At 47.0% G+C, this 17,422-nt stretch overlaps 1 protein-coding gene across 1 annotated transcript; it reads left to right on the top strand.

Moving 5' to 3' along the window:
- Positions 1-5,109: 5,109 nt before the first annotated feature.
- On the top strand, positions 5,110-17,039 carry DACT2 (dishevelled binding antagonist of beta catenin 2). Its single transcript, XM_071738881.1, has 4 exons — positions 5,110-5,594; positions 11,149-11,281; positions 12,649-12,936; positions 14,481-17,039. Exons 1-4 carry the CDS (start codon positions 5,364-5,366, stop codon positions 16,244-16,246), a joined length of 2,418 nt encoding a protein of 805 aa, XP_071594982.1. The 5' UTR covers positions 5,110-5,363; the 3' UTR covers positions 16,247-17,039.
- The last annotated feature ends 383 nt before the right edge of the window (positions 17,040-17,422 follow it).

Here is a 17,422-nt window from a genome sequence, read left to right as displayed (position 1 = left end):
CACCAAACCAAACCACACCAAACCAAACCACACCAAACAAAACCACACCAAACAAAACCACATAAAACCAAACCACACCAAACCACACCAAACCCAACCACACCAAACCACACCAAACCCAACCACACCACACCAAACCACACCAAACCACACCAAACCCAACCACACCAAACCCAACCACACCACACCAAACCACACCAAACCACACCAAACCCAACCACACCAAACCCAACCACACCAAACCAAACCACATAAAACCAAACCACACCAAACCACACCAAACCCTACCACACCAAACCCAACCACACCAAACTACACCAAACCACACCAAACCACACCCAACCACACCAAACCCAACCACACCAAACCCAACCACACCAAACCACACCAAACCACACCCAACCACACCCAACCCAACCACACCAAACCCAACCACACCAAACCAATTCTTCCTCAGCCATTGCTACACGTGCCAGTGTCAGCACAGGCTACAGGCACCACTTTTCACAAGCCTGTGTGTGGAGCCTTTCTGTTCCTCCACAAATTAACCTTACCCCAGAGCCCTCTGAATTATTTTTCACAACAAGCCACGAGCAAACAGAGGAAGCAAACTGCAATCCACCTCTTGAAGCTGTCTGGTGCAGCAAAGCATTCTGTGTGCTCTGGATTGCACCCAAAGCAAACATTCAACTGCTTTTCTTTTTAAACACATCTGGAATACAAATACACAATTGTCAATACACAAATACACAAATACACAATTGACAATACAAATTGTCACCCCCCCAACATTAGTCCCACCCAAACGTGAATTAAGCACCCACCAAGCAGCCAGTGGAGTCCTTTCTGTGGTTACATGAATGATTCTGCTTCGCTTTCAAGTCCTGCCACAGATTTCCTGTTCCATCCTGAGCCAAAGGGTTAAATCCCTTTGTACATCTCCATCTGCCAAGCAGGGTAAATAACACCTGCCTGCTTTGGGGGAGTTTATGAGGCTCTGAGGGCACGTCTTACCACAGGTGCACACACCCCCAACCTGGCTCCATCTCAGGAGCACTAATCCTGTTCCTCATTTTTCCAGGGAGTCAAATTAAAAAACAAAAAACCAAAAACAAAACAACCAAAAAGAAAGAAACAACAAAGAACCCCATGTTTAATTCAGCGAAGTGCTGAGTGCTTAGAACTGCAGCTGAAGTCAAAGGCAACTCTGCCTGGAACAATAAAATAGATATATATTAATTATAAATTATATAAATTATATAAATATAAATTATATAAATTAAGTACACTGAAAAATCAGGCCAAAGGCATCTCCACCAGGCACCTAAAGTGAGTGAGCACCTCTGCAATGAAACTCAGTGCCTCGGGTCCCCTTCTAGAAAACAAGCCCAGCTTTGTACCTTCTGAGGTGTTGTAAGGATGTTATTCATTCACACCATAAGGCACTGAAAAGCTGCAGTGCTGGGTATGTTTTTGAAAAGCAAAAGGCAATTCTACCAGAAGTGCAGAGCTTTAGATGGGGTGCAGTAAATAAGGTTGGAGCAGGAGGAGAGAGGACTTTGAGTAGTTGTCCTCTGATCACCTGTCTCTCATTCATCCACTTACTGAGTAACCAACCAGCCTGTGGAACAACACACTGCAGCCACATCAAACCAACCAGGACCTAAAATAATGTTATGTAGACATTTTAGTTTGTTCCCTACCATTCTGGACTCTGATTTTGCAACCATATCATTCCTTTACTACATTTTTTTTTCATAAAATCTACTTCACCTCGGAAATGTGGAAAACAGAAAACTTATTCCAACTCTTGTATAGATCAAGAATGAGGTGTTTGAAATTAAAAATTTGAAATTACTGGGATGAAAATAACATGAATGGAAAGTCAAACCTTTTGGGTCCTGAAAAGTGCAGGCTGCATTTCAGCATTTGGACCCAGCATACCAAAGCCAGGCAGCAAGTTCCCTAAAGACAGCTCCCCTTTTTTAAGTCATTCTTCAAGTGAAACTTTAGAGAGCATCAATATTGAACATTTTTCTCCATCAGTCATTAATAGCAGAAGTTTTATCACTCAGTAGGATGAAGCTTTAACTTTCACCACTAATGCTCCCCTCCATAATCTCACAGTTTTAAATTTGGGGGCAATTCACACTTTTTACTCTCTCTCCTCCAGAACTAGGATAACACAAGCTATTTGTTATTGGAAAAGATTAAGTGACACCACATGGGTTCTTCTGGGGAAGAAAGTAATCAGTGTAACAGAGGGGATAATCAGGAAGCTGATTAGAATAAAGATACTGCTGTGATATAGCCCATTGGGGATCTAATGTATGAAAAGATAAAAAGATGAAAGAGGAAGAACAAAGAGCAAGGGATAACAGTTCCTTGTAAAGGAAGGAGGACAAGAAAGCATATATTAACTTATGCTGTCATATATTACTTTATTCTTCTAGCAAGTGTATCTTAACTGGCATTTGTGTCAGTGAGTCCTCTGTGGTTGTGTTAGAACATGGTTTGAATAAAATAAGGAACTGCACTGCACATCTGTTTTATGAAGTGCCAAGTGATGGATAAAAACACTTCAGCTCCTCAGATCTGCAATGGCATTTTCCAAGATCCTTGCCCCATGTCATGTGCTGATGGGCATTTGCCACCTTCCATCCCAGAGGGGAAAGCTCAGGATTTCATCAGCATCTTCAAGAACACCCGGGTTTTAATTCAATTTTCCTTTCTACTTTATAGATGAAGAGTTCAGTCAACCTGGCACTGAGGTATTGCTGTGCACAAGGAAGTTCAGCAAAAGGGGAAGGAGGAAAAGCAGAGGTGTGTTCATTAAAGAGAAAGAAAAAAACACAAGAGTTGTCTTGGATGATGTCACATATGTCACACCTCATACACACTTTAACTGTAGTGGCATGACAGTCATTCCTGTTGCTGCAGCTGGAGACACTTGGGAATATTTGGGCATTTTCTGGCATAGCTCAACTTTGCAGGGTAAAAATTGTTCTGAAATCTTCAAGCTGTGTGGAAACTGATCAAAGTGACACGGTGGAAGCAAAGCTTGGTGCTACTGGAACTATTAAATAATGTATGGCATGGGACTCAGGGAACAAACACATGAATCATTTGCCCTTCCTTTCCCCCCTAGCAGGATCTGACCTTGCTCCAGCACTTCTGACATCTCCACAGCTAGGGACTGCTACAGGGAATGCCAGCAGCTGCCTCCTGCTGCAAACACACACCCACTCATGATGGTGAAAAAGGTGGCTCCTTGAAGTAGGCTACTTCACCCAGTTCTGGGCCCCTCAGCTCAGGAAGGAGATTGAGGTGCTGGAGCAGGTCCAGAGAAGAGCAAGGAGGCTGGGAAGGGATCCAGCACAAGTGCTGTGAGGAAGGGCTGAGGGAGCTGGGGGTGTTGAGGCTGGAGAAGAGGAGGCTCAGGGGAGACCTCATCACTCTCTCCAACTCCCTGAAAGGAGGTTGGAGCCAGGGGGGGGTTGGTCTCTTTTCCCAGGCAACTCTCAGCAAGACAAGAGGGCACAAGAGGTCTCAAGTTGTGCCAGGGGAGGTTTAGGTTGGACATTAGAAAGAATTTCTTTCTGGAGAGGGTGCTCAGCCATTGGAATGGGCTGCCCAGGGAAGGGGTGGATTCTCCATCCCTGGAGATATTTCAAAAGAGCCTGGATGTGGCACTCAGTGCCATGGGCTGGGAACCACGGGGGGAGTGGAGCAAGGGTTGGACTTGATGAGCTCTGAGGTCCCTTCCAACCCAGCCAATTCTGTGATTCTGTGTATCCCAGCACAAAGTGACATTCAAATTAAAATACACCAACTCCTAAAGCTACAGCACTGGGTGACCAGAAGATAAGCACAGAGAGGTTGTGTGTGAGCTGACTGCTTCATGGAAAGCCCTTCCTGAAATTTGTTTCCATCTGCTAAGCACATCACACGGTGATCCAAGTGGTATTTCAGTGTAGGCAGCAGAAAATGAGTCTCCTGTAGCATGGTCTCCACGGTGTTTATCAGACTCTTGACATCAGGGCTGCTTTTTCCCCTCTGCATCACTGCAGTCTACACGTGCTGCCTGCTAACCAACTATCTCCTGGCTTGGGAGCTTTAAATACTGACATTTCTTGGCAACAAAAGCACCACAGCCTAGGATTTCTATGACCAACTGTGTTTTCAGGTCCCATTTAAAGCGAATTCTGAGCCCTTCAAATGATTGATTTTTTTTTTTTCTTTTTTGGGTGGGGAGGAGGCCGAGCCGCACCTTGGCCTCACAACACGAAGTGACAGCCAACAATTCCATACAGGAGTTTTGGGGAGGGAAATGCAGTGCCTGACAGCTCTCACTGCAGCATCTGACAACCAGCCCGGGTCCTGCCTCCTCAGCATCCCCACAGCTCTGTACCCTGGGGAGAAGGAAGGGAAGAAGGGAAGGAAGAAAGGGAAGAAAGGAAAGAAGGGAAGAAGGGAAAAAGGAAAGAAGGGAGGAAAGGAAAGAAGGAAATAAAGGGAAGAAAGGGAAAGACAGGAAAGAAGGGAAAGAAGGGAAAGAAGGGAAAGAAGGGAAAGAAGGGAAAGAAGGGAAAGAAGGGAAAGAAGGGAAAGAAGGGAAAGAAAGGAAGGAAAAGAAAGAAAAGAAAGAAAAGAAGAAAGGAAGAAAGGAAGAAAGGAAGAAGGGAAGAAGGGAAGAAGGGAAGAAGGGAAGGAGAGAAGGGAAGGAGAGAAGGGAAGGAGAGAAGGGAAGGAGAGAAGGGAAGGAGAGAAGGGAAGGAGAGAAGGGAAGGAGAGAAGGGAAGGAAGGGGAAGGGAGGAAAAGGGAGGAAAGGGAGGAAAAGAAGGAAGGAGAAGGAAGGAGAAGGAAGGAGAAGGAAGGAGAAGGGAGGAAAAGGGAGGAAAAGGGAGGAAAAGGGAGGAAAAGGGAGGAAAAGGGAGGAAAAGGGAGGAAAAGGGAGGAAAAGGGAGGAAAAGGGAGGAAAAGGGAGGAAAAGGGAGGAAAAGGGAGGAAAAGGAAGAAATCCCCTCCAGCCCTCCCTCTCCGCCGGGGCAGGAGCCGCCTCCGCGCTGGGCGGGGGAAGCTCAGGGGCACTGCCCGCTCTCCGCTCCGATCCACCCCGAGAGGTGGCCCCGGAACCGCAGCCCTCTTCCCTCCCCTCTTTCTCTCTCCCACTCCCCGACTCCACCTCTCTTCCCAAAACCGCAGCAGCAGCCTCCGTTCCGCTTCACTCGCTCCGCCAGCAGCCGCGGAGCCGAGCGGGGAGCTCCTCAGGGCAGGCACGGCCCGGGGCGGGAGCAGCCCCGCCGCCTCTCCGCCGCCTCCCCCCTGCCATGGCCGGTGTGGCGGCGGCCCTGCTTTGACAATGCTGCTGGGAGCCCCGCGGGCGGGCGGCTGGGATCGCGGGAGGGTGGGCGAGAGGCTGCAGGCTGCTCTGGCCGGTCTGCAGGAGCTCCAGGTGCTGCGGGAAAAGCAGCGGGAGCTGGTGAGGGCCGCCCTGGCCATGCCGCAGCGACCGGCGGAATGCGGAGGAGAGCAGCCCCATAGCAAGGAACACCGGCTGGAAGCCACCCTCACGGCCCTCAAGGAGCAGCTGGTAAGGGACGGGACGGGGCGTCCCGCTCTCTTCGGGGCTTCTTTCCACCTCCGGGGGTGATGCCCGACACCCGCTTCCCTCCGGCGCGGGGAGCAGGCAGGGCGCTGCGGCTGCGGCTCCTTCCCTATTTCCCCCATCTCCCCGCGGGATGGGGAGAACGGGGGAGCCCGGCGGCGTTTGGATCGGGGGATCCCGGGGAGGAGGGCGTTTGGATCGGGGGATCCCGGGGCGGACGGCGGCGTTTGGAGCGATGGAGCCCGGGGTGTTTGAGGGCTGGGACGGAGCGGCGGAGCCTGGGGGGGTGTGAGGTGAGGGGGGGATCGCTCGTGGGCGCCGTTGTAACGGTCGCTCCTTTACCTCAGGCAGCGCTCACCTGAGAGACCCGAAAAGGCGCAGTGTGGGTATGAGGGCTGAGTGCCAGGAGGAGTTTGTTGTTTATTCATCGTGGCCGAGGAGGAGAAAAAGAAGGGGGGGAAAAAAAAAAGGAATGATGAACGAGTAACGCGTTATCGCGCCTGCCAGCGCTCGGCTCTTAAATGGCAGCGGCTGCTCGAGTAGGAGGTGAAACAGAGAGACGGGGCGAGGGCGGCAGAAAGAAGAGCTCAGGGGTTGGGGTGGGTGCCCCGGTGGGAATTGGGTCCTCTAACAAGGGCTTGGTGGTCCCGAGGTACTTTGTTCTTGCTACGGATTTTGTGATCAAAAGGGGAAGGACAACTGAATGCCGGGCCTGATGTTGGAAGTGTTACACTTGTACCGGGTTGCGGTTTGGGGGTTTTTTTAGTGTTTTGTTTGAACAAGGAATTGGGACTGAAATAGTGTTTCATAGGTGAGGCAACCGTCAAAGGGTAAAGGGCTTTAATCTCTAGTCTGGGCAATTACACACTTGAGTAAACTCAGACTTAATTCCCGTGCTGGTGTAAGGCTGGGCCATCAGTTATCAGTCAGGTGTGAACACAGCGTGGCCCTGGGCAGCTTTCTCAGGCAGTGTCTCGGAATAAAATTGGCTTTAACCTTCAGGGAAGCCCAACCACCACATGGGATAACACAGCAGCAGGTTTGATTGAAGCAAAAAATGCAGGACAAGTGGGGCTGCTGGACTGCCAGCTACTTGATTACCTGTCATTGATAATTTGCACTAATGCCTCGGCTTCATTTCTGTGTTTTTGTTGTTTAGTTTTTGTTGTTTTGTTTTGTTTTTTCCTTAACTAAACCAAAAAAAGGCATTTACTGCCTGTCTGGGGCTGCTGGGTTAACAAACATCCTCTGACCATGGGGACTGTTCTGTTTTCATGTCAGCTGTTGTGCTTTAATTACTCATTTGCTTATATATATATGCATATATATATATTTCAAATAAAATATGAAAAGAGAAGATTACCTTGGCAGGACTTTATCGCCGTCTTCCAAGGCTTTCCAAGGATGCAGGAGGAGCTATTAAATTTGAAGGAAAAAAATGGCCCTGGATTTCTGGCCGTAGAAATCAAGGAGTCAGGAGGAAAGGGATGGATTTCGCCAGTAGGTGCCAGTGCAGTTATGAAAAACGTATCTTCTGGGGTTGCCTGGGAGGGAAATATTCAGAGAGCTTGAGAGGGATGGCTCAGAACGACAAAAATCCAGGTACTCCAGCAAAAATGTAGTTGTGCAAATGCTTAAAGTAAGGATACAAAGCTCTTTCGATTGACTCCTGCCTGCTGGAAGCTTTTCAGACTTGCATACCTGATCCCTTCATTGGCTTTTTCCCATGCAAACTGCAGAGATGTATTTGAGTAGAGGTGCAGTACCTCACAGCAAAGAAAACCCAATTGGAAACAGACTTTTCACAGTCCTGTTAGAAGTTGTCCAGACATCCCAGGAACTTGGCCACCACAGGCTAAAAACTGCAGCTCAGTGACTCATGAGCAGCATATTTCACTCAAAAAAGAAGCCTTGAAAAGTCTGTTCATGATCACAGGAAATTAAGTGAAAACTCAGATCAACGGAAAACGCAAAGCACAGCATTGCTCAGGGAGTGTTATGTCTTCATCCTTGTTGTTCTTGGCCCGTGGACAGTAAAAGTATTTGATCACTGCTCTATAAGCTCTCAGATTGAGAAACTCATTAACAATGCAAATGGAGCTTTGCCTTGCAGTCTGTCTTGATCCAAGTTTCAAGTAGGGTTGTAGCCCTGGGCTTTAGCGTGGCCATGGTTTAATTCACAAAAAGTTTGGTCCTTGCTGCATCAAAGGGAGAAGCTGTATCAGCTGGAGCTGGCTCAGAGCATCTCAGCAGTGGAAAGAAGGCAGATGAAGGGTTGAGCCAGGCTTCTCCTGTGATGGTGACAACTGGAAGAGCAGAGCTGTACCCCTAAGGAGTCAAGTGCCACTAGCAGGAATGGGTGGTGGAGCAGAGCCCTCAGATTCTGTAGGAGCCACTTCTGGATGCCACTCCAGCATTGCAGTCTCATGCCCAGCAACAGGTACCAGTGCCAGGCAACAGCAGCTGTTCCAGCAAGCTGCTCTAGGCAGAAGGCTGCAGGCTTTCTGCTGCCACTTGCACTCATGTCCTTTTTTTGCCCCAGCCAGCAGCTCTTCTTGGTGTCCAGGGGCTCTTCTGGCAGCTGAAGTCACTTCAGTGCAGACAGGATCAGCTCTCTGTAGCAGGGGAGCAGTAAAGTGATGCCATGTGCTGTCAGTGATCCCAGGGATGCTAAACTGGTCTCTTGAGCAAATTATATCTTCACAGAATCACAGAACGTCAGGTTGGAAGGGATCTCAAGGGTCATCTGGTCCAGCCCTTCTTCCAGGGAATATCTCTGGAAAAAGAAGATATGCAAATTCAGGTTACTGCAAAGAAGGAAACCTGTGACACTGTCACTCAAAGGAGAGGGATGTCTAAGGCAGTATTTGCTCAATTGATTCCTCAAAAAGCACATTTCTAAAAATTGCTTGTATTTGAATCCACTTATTTTGTTTTGCAAGCTTTCAAGTGGTTTATGATGTTATGAAAATACCAGAAAGGACACATTAGACTGAATAGAAACAAAAAACAAAAAACCAAAAAGTTTTTGGTACCTGAAAGAGGCACTTACAGGAGGAATTCACCTCGATCTAGAGTAAAGGTCTGGGGTAGGTGAGATTAATTTTTCTCTGCAAGTGGCTGCTTTACACCATCAGTTGCACAAAAGACCTAAGGGTGATTTGAAATGTGCAAAACCAGATCAGATTACCAGTGTCTTTTGTCCATTCCAAAATACAGATGGCTTAATAAAAATTCTCAGGTGCTAATCTACAACCAATAAATGTCAACCTCCCCTTGAACTGAAGAGATTAATAGTTGGGAAGAAGAGCCAAGTATGACCAGTGGGTTTGGGGGTGCCAGTTTGTGTTGACTTAATGGGATCTGCTTTTCAGAGAGTGTTTTTCCTTCTGAAAAAGGATGATATCCCAAATTTGGCTCCCCAAAACACTGAGAATACAAGTTGATTTGGGAAGCTTTACTGGGGATGCCAGTTTAATGGCTTAATGGGATCTGCTTTTCAGATAGAAAAAGGATGATATCCCAAATTTGGCTCCCTAAAACCTGTAGGCCACTGACAGTACAACTTGATTTGGAAGCCTGGTCCTGCAGCACAGAAGCCTCCACAGCTGTGTTGCCCAAAGCAAGCAGATGGTTTCACCTGCAAAGGTTTTGTCTCATGTAAAATTCATGTTGGGAAGTGAGAAAGAGTGTGTTTAGGGTTTATTGTTCTGGGTGCTGCTTGGCTTGGTTATTAGAGCAATAACAACCTCAAGCAAACACACTGGAAAAGTCATCCCTGTCCAAATGGTTTGAGGAATGCTTCAGCTCTTGGAAGGCAGGAGGAATTGACTGAAAGATCAAAGCTACAACAAGGTCTGCCGGAAACATGAAAACTCAGTGGTGTGAGACACCATAAAAGGGTTAAAAATGATCATGTAAATCATGTGTGTAGGTTAAAATGCTGTAAAAGCCCAGGCAGAACCTGGAGGGATAATAAATAAGCTTTGAATACCTGAGAGCCTTGTGGCCTCTCTGTCATTAATCAGAAACCACAGACTGAGGGATTGGCTGGCAAAACATTAATCATTAAGCAATTAATTCCAGCCATGAAAACAAAACTTGGTGATTTCCTTAATAGGTGGGGTTGAAGGAGGCATGGCATGTTTTTGCTCTTTCACCATGGAGGAAATAAAGACAGTTGAGAGGTGATACATTCATCATTCACATGGGGTAGAAAATCCCCTTTATTATGCAGTTCTTCCCTTCCTTCTTGCTTGTATGAAGCAGGAAGAGGGAAAATCCCCATGGGTTTTCCTAGGAAGCAGTAATGAACCTCCTTAAAACTTTCTAGATGTGGGACATTAACAAAAAGGGACTTTGTTTCTTGTGTTTTATGTTCCTCCAGCCCCCCATAAAGCATGCTAGAAATACCTTTTTCTTCTCAGCAGCATCACTGGCCATGGCAGTTGTCTTGTGAAACTCAGGACAGCTTTTTTTCCTCTTTTCCTTGAATCCCAGCTTCTAATAATTTCCCAGTTACCTTAGGATCTTAGCTTCTCTTCCTTTTAGTATTTATAGCCGTGGAGAAACCTAAAAATGCAAATATTAAAAGCTGAATAATTTGAACATGGGAGAGGTGGAGTCAAAACTGTGTGCGTAATGATTTTGATTTTCTGCACTTCCATCTAATTTTGCAGATACTTCAGGTAGTTCAAGGGGCCTAGATTTTCTTTTTTTTCATACTTGGGGCTGCTAGAACTGCCACTTTTATTTTTAATACTGAAAGGTACACGTAAAGAAGGATCTCAGTCACAGTCTTTACAGGAGCTGTTACCTGGGGTCAGCCTGGCCAGGGACTGCAGGAGGCAAAGGACTTGTTCCTGGTTTCTGAATCATTCCTCTCAAGCTTGAGACACTTTATTTGAAATGCAGGCACTTTAATGCCACCTTCTTTCAGAAAACATGTGGAAATATCTAGTGAGGAGACACACAAGGCAAACTTCCAGCAGCATAGGTGTCACAGTTTGTGCAATGTACCCTTTCAACAATCAGGACGTGTCAGCAAAGCCCAGGGCTGTCCAGAAATGAAGGTGCTGCCTTTTTCTTTGTGTGGCAATGAGATTTCTTTACATGGAGATGTTTCCTTTCATCAGGCAGGACCTGAGAGTTCATTAAGGCAAAGCAGAACATTGATCTCTTTGCTCAGAGGCAGCGTGTGGCAAAATGCAGTGCATATATTAATATGCTAATTTCTTAGGAGATTCCCATCCTCTTTAGAGATACAGTTCCTGCCATAAGTGTGGCAAAAAACCCAAAGTATATTCAGTATGAAAGTTTTGAGAACAAGTTCAGCTGGGCAGAAGTAAATCTAAACTGTACTCGTGCATTCTGTCAGTCTTGTTATGGAAAAACAATTGCAACAGTCCCCAGCTTAGCAAAAAAAACTTAATGAGAGCAGAATCTGTCCTGGCCAGATGGTCTGAATTCCTCTGTTGCTGCTGAGATTCTGACTGGGTTATTCTTCATTTCCTCCTCCCTCCCTCAACTTGTGAATTAGTCTCGTTTGAGGAGACAGGATGTGGGCTTGAAAAGCCACCTGGATCAGCTGGACCAGCGGATAAGTGAGCTGAAACTGGATGTCAGCAAGACCTCCAGTGAATACCTGGACAGTGACAGCCGACCCAGCTCAGGTAATGTGCATTGGGTCATTTATTCCCAGGGCTGTGGTGCAAGGAGAGCTGCAGGGTGTCAGCTGCTGAGCAAAACTCTGTGCTGTGTGGTCAGAAACACAGCTGAAGTGGGGAGTAACCTGACACAGAGAACACTCACAGGGCTGGGGGGAATTTCCTTGCAAAGATGATGTAGTTGGAAAATGCTTATTCACTCAAGCAGTATTTATTCTATATTATTTCACTTTTTTGTTTAAAAGTGGACGTTTTAGCCACACGTGGCACAGATTTTTAAATCAATTACCTCACCCAGTGCACTGCTGCAGCAGTCATGGTCCTTAGGAAAAGTGAAGGAAGCCAACATCCATGTCAGTGTTTTGCCAAATGAATGTTTGGTCTTTTTACATAAAAATAAAGCAGCTTTACTAAAAGACACTGGGAAAAACCACCCCAACAGTTTGCTGACTAAAGCTGTCAAGGACAGAAAGAGCTTGAGTTTCGGGTCTGTGGCAGAGGATGCTGCACTGCAGACCTCCAGGACTGGGGTGTCTGGTACAGCCACTCTCTGTTTCCTACTCTGGGACTATGGGGAATACTTCATTCTAAACAGAATTTTGAAAAGCCTTAGGTCTTCAGTGAGACAAGGAAAGAATTTTTGTGTTTACAGCATATGGATTTGCAGCCTGATCCTTAGAGTGGTTATAAAAAAGTGAAAGTTTCTGTTTTCTGAGTGTTTCCACTCAGGAGTTGTGCACTCAGGCACATCCAGATGGTTCAAAAGGAAACTGCTTCCTTTTCTGTTTGCTTTAGAGCGAGTGCAATACTAAAAATTCTTATCTTAAATTTATGCAGAGCCTTTTTTTAATACTTCCATAATCAATTGGCAACGATGGCAAGCCCTGGAGAAGGGAGACAGCCTCCTTGCTCTGCCCTCAGACATTCCAGCTCTGATAGACTTGGCAGCTCTGAGCACAGAGTAATTTTACTCTCCTTTCCCATCCAAGCTGTGCTTGTGTGCACCTGACACAAGTTACAACAGCATCAGACAGCCCTGTTTTACACCACTTGCATAATAATCCCCAAAGACATTCCCCAGTGAAGAACTGGGTGTGATGGGGCTGCACTTCACCCCATCCCACCCTCAGAACCAAGCATGCACGTGCGTGCCAAGCTGGCTCAGGGCCTGAGGAAATAAATATGCAGAAGCCCAATAAAAGGTGGTTGAGTTAGAGCACACCTCTGCTAAAGTTACCCAAATAAATGATCCTAAATTCAGGCCCGTGGCACAGAACAAGCAAAGATTTATTTTATTCTCTGCATTTTTCTTCTAGACAGCATCTTTAGTTACTGTAGTAAGAAATATCTATGTGTTTATTTGAATTCTGCAGGCTTCTACGACCTGAGTGATGGTGGCTCCTGCTCCCTCTCCAACTCTTGCACCTCTGTGTACAGTGAGTCCATCTCCTCCTCCCACACCAGTCTCCTGCCTGGCTCCCAGCACCCTAAAGCAAGGCTCAGTGTGTTTGATTACAGACCCAAGTCTGCAGATGAAACCACAGTGCACACCACCAGCTTCCAGCAGCAGGGACCCTGTGTCAGCACTGGATGTGGGATTACAGCTTGCACAGACCTTGCTGGGACTCCTGCCAGAGCCAGACCCAGGCCAGTTTCCACAGGTAAACTGCACAACTGGGTGCTCAGTTCAGAAAAGGAATACTTGGGTGCTTTTAAACAGTGACAAAAATGAAGATATCCTCATTTAGAAATGGAAAAAAGATTGAGGTGCCTGAGAGAAAATTGTAATGAGTACTGAGATACTTTTTTTTTTTTTTAAATCAGAACAATAGCAGTATTTGAAATACCTTGTGTGAAGGTGCAGGGATCTATGAAAACTGGGAGATGAATTTAAAATCAGAGGTGATGCATTTTACTAAGAAACATTTTGCAGAAGTCTGAGGAGAGACATCTCCAGAACTAGTGGCTGTTTTCTCAGTCCATTGCAAGATGAGTGTGATAATACTTTACAAACCTTGCCCTATTTATTCAGATTAATGTGGACACAAATTATGCTCTTCCTGGGTTTTTTGCACCACTACACACTGCCAACAATTTCCTAACTAATTTTCATTATGAAAATATTATTGTTGGAGAACTCATCACATTAACCTGTGCTGCAGGAGGTTTGTAAAGTGCCTTGGGTGTAGGACACTACAGACAATGCCAGGTTTTGAAGTGTTCAGAAAGCTTCCTGACACAGGACAGAAATAATCCTTGTAAGTGGAATATGGGGTTGGATTCACGGATTTGGTTTCCTGGGAGCATGAAGCAGCCAGGAAATGCAATTTAAAGCAACCTTGGCAGTACTCAAGGTCATTGATGGCCATAAATGTCATCTTCAGGGACTGAGCCTCCTCATCTGCCCAGTAGTTGCCCTCAGATTTTTTTCTCTGTAAAGGTAAAGGTTTTTTTTTTTAGTCTATTTTTGTAGTTTCTTAAGATTGACTTTAAAAAAAAAAACAACTTCAGTTTCCAGCATTTAAGAGGTTAAGGAGCACTACAACCAAGTGTCTGCTTTAGTCTTCTTAAAGCAGCTGGTTAACTAAAACTATAGGTTTTTCCAAGACAGGAGGTATAAAAAGGTTGGAAGAAAAGCTGGAATTCAACTTTAGCTACTTAGAAAAAATACCATTGGCCCTGAATGCTGGAAATTTGAGGTATTTCTGAATTATAGTCATATATCCAGAGAAAGTCTTCATCCTGTCCTGAGGGGAAAATGTTCAAAAAACCAGTATCTGTTGTACTGGGTAATTTTACATGACATTCAGCTTCAGGCTTTCTGTTATTGGATTCACTTTATCTCTGCTAAGAAATAAAAAGATTCCCTTCTTTTTGTTTAGCTGGTTGGGTTCTTGTTAGTCTGTGACATCCTGGAATATTTTTATATATGCACAGATTTACTTTCCTCCAAGAAGCACAGTTTGCATTTCCTTCAAAGCCATGACTTTTATTACTGACATTAAAAGCACTGTAATCTCTGTTATGCTCAGGTGAATAAAATTACCTTGAAGTAATTTCATGATCTTGGAGGACTGGAACCATTTTGAAACTCTTTTCTTCCCTCATGCTCCTGATTTCAGTAAAAGCCTTGAAAACAGCATTTTGAGTTTCACTCTGCTTGTCTGGGATTTAACGAGGTTCTTTACTCTCATCCACTGTGTAGGTGACTTGGAAAGGCTCATCCCAGCAGACAGTAGATTTCAGAAAGAGCCAGACCCCAAATCCCTGTTGCCTCAGTGCCACACCAGAGATGTTCACTTGCTCAGCATGGACCCCAAATTCCAGAATGATCTGGTCTCCAAGAACGGGGTGGATGTGTACCCTTACCCCAGCCCCCTTCACGCCGTGGCTTTACAGAGTCCCCTTTTCTCCCTGGTGGGGACATCCCCAGAAGCAGATCTCCAGGCTCATCCCAGCAAACCCATTCCCAGTTCCACAGCTCCCAGCTTGGTTAGGACTAGGCCAAGCCCTGAGGCCAAGCCAGGGGGTTACATCCATAAATTACTGCAGCTGACAAGATGCAAAGGGACCAGTGAATGGGTTACAACAAAGAGCCAGCCAGCCACCATGCACCAGAGACTCATTATAACCCCCAGCACTGGGGGGGTGAAAATTAACAGCAGCAACAGCCAGCTGGAAAAACAAACCAGCTCTCTGGAAAGTCACCAAGCTGAAGGAAAGCTGCAGAGAGAGGTGCTGGAGGGGGAAGGTGCCAAGCAGCAGGAGGATGGGGAGCAGCCACCCTCTGGTCCTGCCCTGGAGCCATCAGCTGGGAATAGTTGTTACCCTGCCAAGTCAGCAGCCAGGGGCTCTCCTCTGGCAGAGGGATCAGAGAGCAGCCTGGAGTGCAGCTCATCCAGCTCACAGCTGTGCCAGGAGGACTCCAGCCCCAGCTCCTGGAAGGCTCAGGCTGTGCCATCCAGCAAGCTGCCCCTCAAGAGGTGTGGCAGTGCCAAAGTGCCTCATGCTGGGGGCCACGACCCGGCGGCACGGGGGGAGTTTGTTCACGCTCAGTTTGTCCCTGCAGAATCCCACCAAATCCGGGTCAAGTTTGCCAGCTCCAAAACGAAGGCAGTGAAGATAAAGAGGAGGAACAGTGAGAAGGTGCTGAGGCCCGGGAAGCAAACCTTTTCCATGGAGAAGGTGAGAGGGTCCCACAGGCTGCCTGCTGAGTGGAACCAGCCCCAGAGGCCACACGGAGCAAAGAGCCTGGTGCAGAGACCTTCGTATTCCGGGGATGTGACGGGCAGATCCTGCTCTGAATCCAGCCTGCTCCCCGTGCAGCTCAGGCTGCCCACTGTGCCAGCCAGGCCAGAGCTCTACAGATCCTCTGCCACCACACTCTGCTCCCTCCAGGCACCCCGTGGGGACACGGCCGCCAAGAGGAAGCAGCGCAAGTGGCAATCCACGGGGGAGATCTCTGCCAAGCCCCACCTGCCCACCAGCTCCAACAACAGCAGCTTTGTTCTGGGAGCAGCCCGGCAGGCAGGCAGGAGGGGTGGTGTCCCACGTGCTGGCAGCACCAGGGCTCATCCCAAGAACCAGCACCAGGGAAGTGACACCAGGAGCGAGTCGGAGCACTCGGAGTACTCGGCAGAGTGCGCGTCCCTCTTCCACTCCACCATCGCCGAGACCAGCGAGGGGGAGCTCAGTGACTTCACCACCAACCGCTTCGGGGACAGCGAGTCCAGTGAGAGCGAGTCAGAGGGCAGCAGCAATGGCAGCAGCCTGGCCCTGGACTACGAGGAGGGGGAGGAAAGTGACCTGATCTGGCCTGAAGGTTCTGTCAGACAATCCGGGGCTGTCCAAGCTTCATCCAAGCCTCTTCCTCCAGTGCCCAAAATCTGTCGCATCAAAGCTTCCAAGGCGCTAAAGAAGAAGATCAGGAGGTTCCAACCTGCCTCCCTGAAGGTCATGACCATGGTTTAAGGGTGAGCAAGCATCTGATCCTTACAGTGAGGCTTCCTTTGGGCTCTCCTGTGTGAAACAAGAGGACCCATGTGCAGAGAAAAAGCCTTGGAACTGTGAATAACCCCTGGATCAACACAAGGGATCTTGTGGACACACACATCTAATTTTCTCTTTTGCCATTTACTCTGTAAATATGGAGCTGTGTATATTGTGTGATGCCTTTTTTTTTTTTTTTTTTTTTTACTATGCAGAAAGGTCACCACGGTGGAAATGGAAACAACCTCTGCAATAACATTTTACAGGCAGGCTCTTGATGGTTTCTTGACCATATGCACTCAGAGAATCAGTCCCAAACACAAAGGCTTCCCTAGAAGGGCTTTTCCCAATTGGATATTTGGTAGCATCCCTTCCTCCTGTCTGGAATTCTTTGCAAGGAAGCACCCATCTGTGCTTGGATGGAAAAGCTCTGAGTGCTTGCCATAGTTTTACTTTCTTTCAGGTCAAACATCCTATTACCTTCTCCCAAACGTCAGGAGGACAAGTCTGTTCTCCTGTAAAAACACACTATGCTTAATCAAGAAGACAAATGTATTTGTGAACAAGGACAAGGCTTCAGCTTGTTTGCTGTTTGCAAAACTGAGAGGACAGGGGTTTTATTTCAAAGCCCCTCTTTATGATGTTCCAAGTTATTGTTTGTTTGTTGAATGGGGGAAAGAACCTGAGGGCTGAGTGCCCCAGCGTCTGAATAGCTGGGACTGAGATTATAGCTTTGCCCCTGAAATTGCAAACTCAATAAATACTATTTAATGTACTTCTGAAAATTGTCCTTGCCTGACTTTGATGTCTATTTTGAGCTATTGCATTGCATCAGGGATGCCCAGGAGCTTGCTGTGCTGAGACAGCCCTCTGGTTTTATGATCACTGTGCAGAGAGGTTCTTTTTTTTGTTTTTCAGGAGGTTGCAATGGCTCAGTCAGCACCAGGGTCCTTTCAGAAAACCTGCTTCAGCCCCTGCTTCTAAATGCCTGAATTTCAAACCACTTGGGCAGGGTGGGGTTTAACTGATTCATTTCAACTGCTGCAGTTTTGTCCCGAGACACTCGATTTCATAGAATCACAGAATGGGCTGGGTTGGAAGGGACCTCAGAGCTCATCAAGTCCAACCCTTGATCCACTCCCCCCGTGGTTCCCAGCC

The sequence above is a fragment of the Heliangelus exortis genome, chromosome 3 (genome assembly GCF_036169615.1).
Source record: "Heliangelus exortis chromosome 3, bHelExo1.hap1, whole genome shotgun sequence".
NCBI lineage: Eukaryota > Metazoa > Chordata > Aves > Apodiformes > Trochilidae > Heliangelus > Heliangelus exortis.
The sequence above is the reverse complement of the archived record's forward strand: the minus strand, read 5'-3'. Positions and strand labels throughout refer to the sequence as shown.

Bases quoted from the DNA above. Each gene is read 5' to 3' on its own strand.
- DACT2 (XM_071738881.1), top strand. From the start codon at position 5,364: ATGCTGCTGGGAGCCCCGCGGGCGGGCGGCTGGGATCGCGGGAGGGTG. The intron at 5,595-11,148 runs GTAAGGGACGGG...CTTGTGAATTAG, and splicing joins CGGCCCTCAAGGAGCAGCTG to TCTCGTTTGAGGAGACAGGA. The intron at 11,282-12,648 runs GTAATGTGCATT...TGAATTCTGCAG, and splicing joins TGACAGCCGACCCAGCTCAG to GCTTCTACGACCTGAGTGAT.